Source organism: Mesitornis unicolor, unplaced genomic scaffold, assembly GCF_000695765.1.
Source record: "Mesitornis unicolor isolate BGI_N332 unplaced genomic scaffold, ASM69576v1 scaffold321, whole genome shotgun sequence".
Classification (NCBI taxonomy): Eukaryota; Metazoa; Chordata; class Aves; order Mesitornithiformes; family Mesitornithidae; genus Mesitornis; species Mesitornis unicolor.
In genome coordinates, this window is record NW_010164368.1 from 137,758 (window position 1) to 149,021 (window position 11,264).

Here is an 11,264-nt window from a genome sequence, read left to right on the forward strand (position 1 = left end):
AGACTGGGGAAGGCTAGGGAGTTGTCAGGACACTCATGAAATTCGTGGAGGGGAGCCATGCTACGGATGCTGTGAAAACACACAACTGGATGTGGTTCAGATAACAAGAATACCTGAGATGTTTTATTCCAACTTAACCTGTCAAATACCCGAACCCAGCTCCAACCCAAAATAAAAGTCTATGATAACTTCAGAAAACATCCTGCAATCTGAGACAATGAAGGAAAATATGAAGAGAAAAAAACTATTCAGAAGCAATTTGATCTTATTTTCCCCTCAAAGTGAAAACTTCAATTACAACTTTTCTCCTTTCTCAAAACATTAACTCAGCAGTATGGACTGATAAGATTACAAACTGCCTTTTAAAAAAATAAACCAAATCAAAACAGAACAACAACTGTCACTGATTAACTCAACAGTGAAAATTAATAATGTTTCAAAAATGTTCAACAGTTATTTTAGGATGAGAAGAACAAGGGAATGCTTTTATGATGCAAAAGTGCGGGCAGTTTTCAATGAAGTACAAGCCTTATTTGTTCTGTCTTTAAAGATATTTACATCAAGAGAACGCTACGAGTTGCTTATACAATGATACTCTATTATACTCCTATTCTAAAAATACCCCAATATCCTGATGCTACTCATACAAAAGCCTGCTATAAACATGAAGGTTACCGTAAATTAAAGGCAAAAGTATTGAAATCATTCTGCAGGTCACCAGTCTGTGCTGAATTCCTTTCTATCCTTACTGAACTTAGAAGATTGCAGAAAATAGGACTGTAAACTCAACCGAGATTTCTTCGGCTACAAAAATGTAAGATGTTAATTATAACTCAACCTAGAATGACTGACTGTGATTGTTGCTTTAGAAGTGACTTTTGAGAGAATACTGAACAAAGAAAAATTTGGATAACAACATGAAGAATTTTGACACTTACAGGATCACTGGATTATTAAATTGCGTTATACTTTTAGATTTCGAAGACTGCTTCCATGTTAGAGAGAGTATTTTTTTATCCCAGCTGTAAGTTTTACGTCTCAGAAGAAAAATGTGTAGCAATCTGTCCCATCATACATTTGCCAACGTGCATGTTTTAAAACTTGCGCTACAGCGAGAAGAAGAAAGAAGGCAACGCATCTAAAGTTGACTCAGGCCAGCAGCTGGAGGGAGAACAAAGACTGTTAGCTTCACACTACTGGTTACATTTGGGCTTGGGGAAGAGGGGAACCCAATGCAGTTCAGTTAAGGTTGTATTATTGTGACAAAAGGGCAGGAAAAAGGAGAAGGGAGAGAATTTTTCGCATCATCCAATTTCAATGGTTTTAATCCATCTCTAGCTCATCATGCTATCTGGTGATGTTCATTTCACTTTAGTCTGCAAGGATTTCTGTAGCATATCTAAACTTAACCTCAATACCTCTCATTATTTTGAGGAAAAAAGTCAACACAGGTTCTATAAAAGAGAGAGATATGGCTAAATTAAACAACTCGGCCAATGTCTATCGTCGAAGTTCTTGACAGAGACTGAAAATGAACGCGAAGACAGCTGACACCCAAACCAATGCACTTAAACCATGAATTCATACTTGTTAATCAAAACCCATTTCAGACACAGAAGTTTCCTTTTGAGAGGCAAGGAGGAACGTGCATACGAAACGAGTGCTCTGCAGCGTTTGGTCTGTCATCCAGGCACTAAGAAGCACGCGGCTCAGAACTGCCACAGCACATGCAGCCTCTTGTCCCGCCAACAGCTCAGGAATATTGGAGATTATTGCAACATGAAGTGACAGTCACACCACTTTCTTAGAAACTGAGGATCTGATTCTCTCACCTAGGAAACTGCTTGTGATCAAAGACAAACCATCATTGTACACGTCAAGATGACTCTTTAAAATGAAAATGTCTGTCTAGATGCACATCATAGAAAATCTGTATTAGATAGGATAAAACATAAATGAGACATGGCATAAAACCACTCAGTCTGAATACATCACCTTACCATTGTTAGACATTCACTACAAGGAAAAACTACCTTTTCTGAGCAACCTAGTAAAATGGAAAGTTAAAGGGTCAAACTGCAACTGAATGAATTTGAAAACCACATCAAGTATTTAACTTTCTCCACAACCTGCAGAAAACCCCCAGAATCGCCACACTTGCACATCTGCACTCTTCCAAAATCCCCATGCACTTCGATACATGCTTTTTCACTTCATGCAGTTTCCCATAACCTCCACTTACCCCTACCAGCTGCACTCCCTCCACCCACAGCTTCATTCACCGCATTGAAATACGAACCAAAAATTGTGTTTGACTCTCTTCAAGAAGGCAGAGGCTTCTTGATAGAAGATATAAGAATAGTATATATAAGATATACAGTATAGCATAATAAGATATAAGAATAGATATAAGAATATAAGAAGATAGAAGATAGAAGAATAATTATTAAAAAATATAACTCTTGTGGCCCAATTTCTTCTGCCTGGCTGACTAACTGAACTGTGTGTGCATTTCTAAGAACTCAAAAACACTACCTTGAGGTTGAAAACCAGTTCCATTGCCATTTGAGGTGGCAGGCTTCGCATCTTAGTCTTTTCCAGGCAACTCATTTACTACAGCCTGGAATACAATCACCCTGGAGCTAAAATAAATCTACTCCAGAGAGTAACTATCATCATTAAGAAGTATGTGCACAAAGCAAGTAGAGACTTTAAAAATCAAGATTTGCTTTAGCAGTATAACCCAAGCATAAAAGAAACAAATGCAATGATGTCTCTCAGTCAGATTCACAAACACAAAACAATGAAAAGAAGAGCAGGAAACACGCACCATTTAAAATTAACATTAACCATCAGGAACCTAACAGGCCGCTTGCTTCAACAGCCAGTGAATGAAGAGACTGGAACAAATTCACCATGCTAATCAAGCAAAACCAGCCAAGTACAAGGCATTTCCTCAGGACTGATGAGCAGCTGGCCCAGGAAAGGGATGAGGAAGCGGCTGGATAGCTGGATGAGAGACCATGGAACCCTGCAGACATTAAATCCCAGTAAACTTCCCCTAACAAAATTGTTGTTGTTATTATAGGACATACATTTAAAATTGATATACGTTTTTTGTTATGAGTGACATAAGTCAAATTAACACATTGAAAGCATTTCTATAAAAGAGATCCTTAAAAGTTTTGATACTTCAGTCAAATGAGTAAAACAAGACCCATAAACTGCTGCGCCAGAAAAGGATGGGGAATTATATCCTGGGCAAGGGAAAGTGTTATTTAAACTCAGTACTCGGCAATGTTACACTGATTCGTTAATCTAAACACAGACACGTATAACTTGCTGAAATTCACTAGTTCAGGTGTTTCATCCAAATATTTGAGCATTCCTATCCATATCTTTTTGTATTTCAGCTTTTTTTTTTTTTGCTTTTTTTTTAAAATTTTTTTTTAATTTCAGCTCCCACTGGAGCACAGCAGCTGTGATGGGAAGTGGAGGATGCTACTGCAATGTTTGGATAAGTTCTGAAACAAAACTGTAAAAAACCTCCAGTAATTAGTGGACAATATAAGAATTCAGAACTTGGCACAGGAACTTTATTTGCAGAAAGTGTTTGACTTGTTTATCGTGTATACTTGTTTCCAGTGAACAAGAAATACAGTGATTTAAGTGACTTAATGCCAGCACATCATGAAAGTTAAATTTGGTATTAGTATATGTATTTGTTTCCTCAATATCTTATGCAACATTTCTCTTTGCAGTGAAATCGTCCAACACTTAATTTCTTCTGAAACTTAATAATAGAATAATATTCACATTATTTCTTTGCTTAGATTGTATTACATTGCCTAAACATTAAATGAGGCTACATAACAGTTTGTTGTATTCTGTAACAAGATCTTTCCCAGTGCATCCACCTCACAAATTCTAGTAAATTAAACATGGTAAAGTTGGTGCAATGCTTAAATAAAAGGTACACTAAGATAATGGAAGTAGTAAGCCTAATGAAACCACCAGTGAACTAGCAGGGAACATGATTAATATTAAATTAACACTATGCTGGGAATTTAGCCTCAGTCTTAAAAGTCACTGTAATCCTAAAAGCAAACTATCTTGGATTATAAAAATCCCTCAGAATATTTCCCATATTTGGCATAAATTTCTCTTCTTTTCCCTGTTCCATTCTAGCAGCTGGTTTCAGATTCATCATAATTTACTAAAAATCCAGAAAAAACCATTTTACTTACAGGTACAACTCATAAATAAGTTTTGAAATTGAGGACTTAAAATCTGCTACTGGTCCAGCATTATTCATTGCATGTATCGAATTTTGGCTTGAACTACGTTGAAATGTGTTGGGCAGGAGAATTCACATTTGTGAGGAAGCCGGTCACACAGATTATTTGGGTCAGAAAACCAAACCTTCCTTAACACTGTAGAAACCTGGAGTGAGAAGACCTGGCTAAAATGCACAGAAGTTAAAGGTACATAATTTGAACTAGATATGGCATACACTCATCTATACGTCCTACATCAGGAAGCCATAATGAATCTAAATTTGAAACAAAGTTTGGCAACAAAATCAAGGCAACTGATATTTTCACATAAAAATAGTGAAGCAACAAGTCTTAGCTAACATCATTAGCCATCCACGGTTGTTATGGCTGTACCACTGTCCTGACTACTTCTCAGAAATGTCAGCTTTAGTGGTCACTCGAAATGTTTAATGTTTGTTTTCTTCATCATGAGCTCTGGACAAATGTGACAAACCACAGCTGTACAGGCCAGTCTCCTGCATACGCATGTGCAGGCAATTCAGCCTGGATTCTCAAATATTTGACACTGCACGAGAAAGAAATTGCACCTTCCCAGAAAAGGTTCCATTTGCATTAATCAATTGAAATTTATTTTTCCTGACCAAGAGTTGTACTCAAATGTGAACACTGTGCAATGAGCAACTCTAAAAGGAAATTTAAAAAAAAGACAACTGAATTTTATTTGAACCTCAAACTTGCCTCCAGATTAAGAGCTCATATTTGTATCGTTCACTTTTTTGATATTTCATCCATAACAAGATTTAATAGCCATTTTTAAACCTGAACATTTAAGGTTTGAGATCTGTACTTGGGACCAGATTCAGGCCTACACGTGAGTATTTATCACAAGAAGAAAACTACCACTCTGAATATTTCAGATCCATTTTTGGTGTTTTTGTTTCATACGAAGAAAACTTTAGAGACTTAAAATTATATAGCATTTTTCAGTTTCTATCCAAGTATCTCACTGCCAAAGTTATGAAAGCACTGGAGATGAAACACTGTTAGGAGACAGCAGAAGAAAATGACAGCATTTGGCAGTTTGTTCACCTACAACTGTTGTCTTTTTGCTTTCAGGAAACATTTCCTGTTGTTCAGCGTTTGCTGGGTATTTGTTCTGGATTGCTCTTCTGATGCCAAAGTACTCACAGGACTTCCTCAGATGAAACAGTCCCTTGGATATGTTTGGCCTTGGATTTGCATGAACTCAACAAATCCACATCAGTAACTTCTCTCACTGAAACCCACGGGATGCTGTGTTTTCAGCTGTCAGAAGTGGTTACATTTTGCTTAACTGTTTGGGAAGATTAGTTTCCTTCACGACATTAAAAAGATGGCTGAAGAAAAAAAACTGTCTCTAAGGAAAGCAATTCATTTTGGTATTACTGGATATATTCCATCAGCAAAACTATGCATCGGAAATGAAAATGTCCCCAAAAGTTATTACGCTTGTGGATTACACAACATGCAAATAAAACATATGTGACTGGTCTAGCATAAAAAAATAGCTGGATCACTGAATGGAGAGCACTAACTGTCAAATAAGAGACATCAGGAAAGCCAGAGACTCAACCTCACCTTTAAAGTAGTTACCTGTAAGCGTAACAGCCTGTTGCAATTCTGTAATACAAAGATCATGGCACCTGCAGAACACAAGGATTTCTGCATTCCCCAACTACAAGAAATCTTTGCTTATATTTTATATTTAATTGCTTTATCTTAATGTTTGGTCTGATCACCAATTAAACTTGAAAGAGCATAGCTAAAAAGAGCATGTCAGTTAAAAACACACATAACAACAAGAGGAATTAAAAGCTTGGCTTCTTCAGGAGGAAGGTACACATCTGCATGTTAAGAACAACTTTAAAACACAGGTCAAATGACAAGTGAAATGGGTCGCAAAGAAACACTTTACAGACTTTAAATTGTGATTCAATGGCCCAGCAAAACATGAAAATGCGCCCAGTGCTACTGAAAAGGAACAGTCTGGATTCAGCTGATTTTATGAGGCAGCCACACCACCGCAGGACCAAATCTCAGCAAGTTCGATTCAAGGATGTGAACACAAACACAGAGCTGGACACTAATCTTGCCCAAAATACAACATTCATGACTGCAAAACCAGAAATATTTAGGCATCACAAATTTTTGCTACATCAATCTCCATCTTTCCCAAGGGCTCAGAAGGGGCTTCGGAATATTGCCATACAAACATCTCCCAGCCTTAGGAAACACTTCCCCATTTTTAAAAAGAAAAAGCTGTCAGTAAGCAAATCATTAACAGAAATGCCAAGTAAGCCTGCAAACTCTATCCAAGTAAATGGCAATCTTTCTGAACAGAGCATTATGTCTTCAGATCTCTGTTACTTACGAATAACTAATAATTTGGAAAATGGATTTAGGGTTAGTGAGGTGGACGGCCAGCTTAGTCAAAGACCATCAAAACCACAAAGCAAGGGACCTATCTGCTCAGGTGATTTCTCAGTATCGGAGAAGACAACTGTTTCGACACAGGTGCCTGAACATATACATCTGAGTTTTCCACAAGACAGCAAAGTTTCCATGGATGCATCAGACACAACCATGAATTTAAGTAATTCACTGCATTCTTCTACTGTCATAAATAGCAATGAAAATAATGAAAACAACAAGCTGTCATCAAATTCGGAAACAGCATACCCTTGCCTAAGCAATTCCACTAACTGCAGCGAATGCAATCCTCATTCTGAGTCGTGTGAAGCAGACAAAAGTGATTCCGAGTCACCCGTAGCCAGCACAGACGCAAGCAGTAAGGAAACTACTCCATTGTCACCTCCATCAAACCACAGTTCATCTCCCTGCTTCCTCAGAGACTACCAACAGGCAGGAGAGCACAAAACAGACCTCAGCTGTGTGACACTAACAAATGATGATCACACAACAATGTCATTGACCAGCAGAAACGTATCAAAGTCTCTTCTGTCATGTAATACTGAAATTGAGAAAAATTCTACCCAGTCAGATGTTTCCCAGTGTAACAGCTGCTCAGAAGGATTTCACATAAAGTCTTATCTGCCAAGGAATGAAATAAAACCACAAACCAACAAAAAGATTAGTGAAATAAATGAAATTCATTTGGCACACGGTGAACTCTGTGCCCTACAAGGGAGGCTGCAGTCTGTAGAGGAATCCTTGCAGTCAAACCAGGAGAAGATTAAAGTCCTTTTGAATGTAATCCAAGACTTGGAAAAATCCAGAGCCCTCAGTGAAGGGTACGGTGCATTTTAATATTAGTAATTCATCACAAGTGTACAGTGTACATTTGCATTCTTTGAACATCTGCTACAGAAAAAAAGATTTCTTGCAATATTAAAGACAAGTTTGCAAAAATGGTACCTTAAGCCCTTTTTCTGCAATTTGGGCCTCGGGAGAGAAGTCAGTCTCTTCATAGTTTGGCTTTAGCTGATGCAACCCTTACTAAACGCAGTGTGACACACAGTTTAACAACTCCCTTTTCTATTTAGATTTACAGTGTCAGATACAAAGCAACAGGCGCCTGAGAGATGGCGGTCACCATCCAGCTAAAATCTGTGTGCAGTAGAACAACAAAACCCAACAGTTTAATGTTCTAATACGGTATAACAGAAACCTGAGGCAAGCCTCTTACTAGCAAGGTTAAACATGCATTTAGTGACTACGCAGTCCTATTGCCGAAACAGTTTGTATCAGCAAAAACATGCTTCTGTTTGACAAACTGTTGCCACCTCCATAGGCAAGCAAGCAAAAGCGACAGTGACCAAAGCGTAGCATTCGCAGACATTTAGGAACCCCATTGCTAGGTACATTTGATGATACCACAAAGCACATAGCTGCTTAAAAAGGCAGGCCTTAAGAGCAGAAGGCACAACGCCAGCTGAGCTTCAAGAATCCTTCACAGGAGGTGAAGGTAGGTGCTCGAAAGAGATTGAGCCTACAGCAAGGGAAGACTCTTAGCAAGAACTCACTCTGGAATCTCAGCTTTCAGAATAACTGCTTTCTGCACTATCACAAGGGTGCATGACCTGTATTTATTTTCAGTATGCTCTCACAGTGACTATTAGCCAAAGCTGCACGCATGATTTATGTATCTTATTCATGCAACTTATTTATGCATTATAAATAATATTAATACTATACAATGCAACAAATGTCTAAAGATTAGACACCTTAGTAGAACTAGGTTAAAACAGAATTTTAAATATTTCTATGCTCAAAACAGGTTTTAGAATATCCTGTTAATGCTTTCCAAACCATTGACAGGAGCTCCTACCTGCAGTAAATGCATCTAGAATACATTTTAAAGTTCTGTTTTATGATAATGTAATATATGAACAAATAATTTTTGCCTTCAAAAAAGCAACAAGGAAATCTTTCAGTGTCAGAGGAATAAAAGTTCCATTTTACTGTATTTTTTAAAGATAAAATAGCATAAAGTTTTTGTTTCCATATATTTACTTTTATACCTAGCACAGCTAGCTTAGGCGTCTAGAATAATCCTTTATGCACAAATGGTTTGTGTGTAAAACTGCATTCTTAATTTTACAATTGGATCACGTGTAACAACAGTATTTACTGACGACAGTTAAGGAATAAATCCGATAAACTTTCACATTTCCACAAAGCCTGCAAGCATTACAAAAAAGACTGCATTGAGATTTTTGTGTCGCTTCAGCTGCCCAGCTGCAGCACAGAACACGGCACCGAGTGGCTCCCGTGACTCAGCACCAGGTCTTTGCACTTGTTCCCGTGTGGACACAAAAGGTTTGTGTGGTTGTGCAGACACTGTTAAGATATAACTGACTGAAGCCACAATTTGATATGCCCCAATTTTCTTACAACCTCTGAAGAAAACCAGATCTATTTGGGAGAATTCTTTCTTTCTAAAGGTATTTTATCTGGGAATTTAAATTACCTTCTTGCATTTGTGATAAACAATTCTCCAACTCATACTCCAAATACTAATTTACACTCATTTAAAAAAATTAAAATAATACAAATCAAGTTAGCATGTAATTTTACTCCATACATATTACCTTTTTTCATCTGGAAACATTAACCAGTAATGTCCATCTGGCCATCAGCTTGAAAATACTTCTGTTAGCTTCCACTGTGCCCACATTATTTTTTTATTGCATATAATCCAGCCCCACTGTCCTCTCTCAGAGGGTTCTGAGGATCGTTCGTAGTCATTCTTCTCTATTTGAAAAGCCCACATGATTTTCTAGCACCAACTTCTTAATAGCCTAGACCCAACAGACAAAATCCATGTAGACGTACTGATAACAAGGATGCAAAAACACTTATAAAACACCAAACCCCAAACGTTTGGTTTAGAAGCAAGATCCGCGGTGTGGGGCTGGGAAGGAGAATCCAAGTATGCGTCAAGCTTAAGCAATCACTTGTCTATAGTGTATTTCATACAACTACCACCTGACTAAGGAAATTACAAGGAAAAATACCCACTCCTTTTCTCCTGTGTGTAGTTAAGTGACACAGTGGCCAAGTTTCAATTATGTTTACAGGTTTGATCACTACAAAGAGTAGCTTGCAGTGCAGCACAGTCAGATTATTCAGCAATATTCATAATCCATTTCTGTTCAGTTACCGCACGGTCAAAACAAAAAGAAAAATCTGCCAACTATCTTCTAAATTCCTCACTCAGATTCAATTATAGGCTTCAATCCTTGTAAGGATTTAACACATACAATCCTTTGTAATGTGAAAAACCTCCACTTTCATTCCAAAAGCAATCAGAAATCTATGTTGCTACCAGCTGAACTCCCCTAATTCAAATAAAACTTATATTGAACAAGTGTTGTGCATCCTTCAGATGTAACGAGCCACCGATCTCAAAGTTTCTGTAATGCAGACCTCTATCATAAAAATAATTCAACTCTAGTTGCTATTAATATGAGTCTCTTTTCTTGTTTTCTCAACACTCCAAATTTGCATACGCTCAGTACTAAAAATCTGATTTGTTTATGCTCAAGTGAGGAAACACAAGAAGGGGAAAGAATGGAAAGCACAAAGGTAGAAATCAGATTGAGTCACCAAAAGCACGCATATTCAAATACATTAAAGTGTGTTTAAGAAGTAGTCGCATACCTAAGCATTTTCATAACAAGTATTCACACAAGAACCAACAACAAGAATCTTAACACCATGAGGTGGGAAAGATGCAAGGAAAGACACAAATCAACGTAAGGTTTGGGTTTTTTAAAGCAACCTTCTAATTTCTAATTTGACAGTTGAATTTTTAGCAAGTATAACAGAAGTGAACAGAATTACTGCAGAAAGATTCAGAGATCTACATATTTACACTCTATGTGAACTCCTGTCTATTACAGGCGTAACTTCTATCACACTGGTCAAGACCTCAACAACTGCAGCACCTGCCAGAACACCGCATGTATCATTTACAGGTACTCCACTCCTTCGCTCCATTTTGTACTGTCTGTGCATCTCTCATAAAATGTATGATACAATGTTTTGCTCACAGCTATAAAAGGTCTCAGTTATTATTAATCCAGTTTTTAACAGAAGCCCAAGTGGTATGTGTGAGGTGGTTTGTTTTCCCCAGTAGAAAGCAATTAGTTATTGGTGTTATCTGAAAGAGGTACTGTACTTCTGAGAATTCAAATAGAAATTTCCCACTAATGTTGCACAGCATTACTGTTAGTAGCACACTTTGAAAACCTTTGATGCTGTTTCTGAGGACGAAATTCCCTTTGTGTGTTTCATTTTTAAAACTAGTGCTTCTGTAATGAATCTAGGTCTTGGAAAAAATAAACACTCAATTCTCCAAATGCCAGTAAGCTACAGCTACAGTTCATGTTTATGCGCAAAACAAAAACAAAACTCCCACACTTCTCACTGCAGTAAATGTTTGTTATTCACATACAGACTCACAGAATCGCTCGGTTGGAAAAG

General features: G+C 37.5%; 1 protein-coding gene across 1 annotated transcript; it reads left to right on the plus strand.

Moving 5' to 3' along the window:
• Positions 1-6,251: 6,251 nt before the first annotated feature.
• FAM196B (family with sequence similarity 196, member B) lies at positions 6,252-10,756 on the plus strand (the record flags this gene model as incomplete). Its single annotated transcript, XM_010194289.1, has 2 exons — positions 6,252-7,567; positions 10,682-10,756. Coding segments are annotated over exons 1-2 (1,391 nt in total), but the record flags the coding sequence as incomplete, so codon positions are not given.
• Between the last annotated feature and the right edge of the window lie 508 nt (positions 10,757-11,264).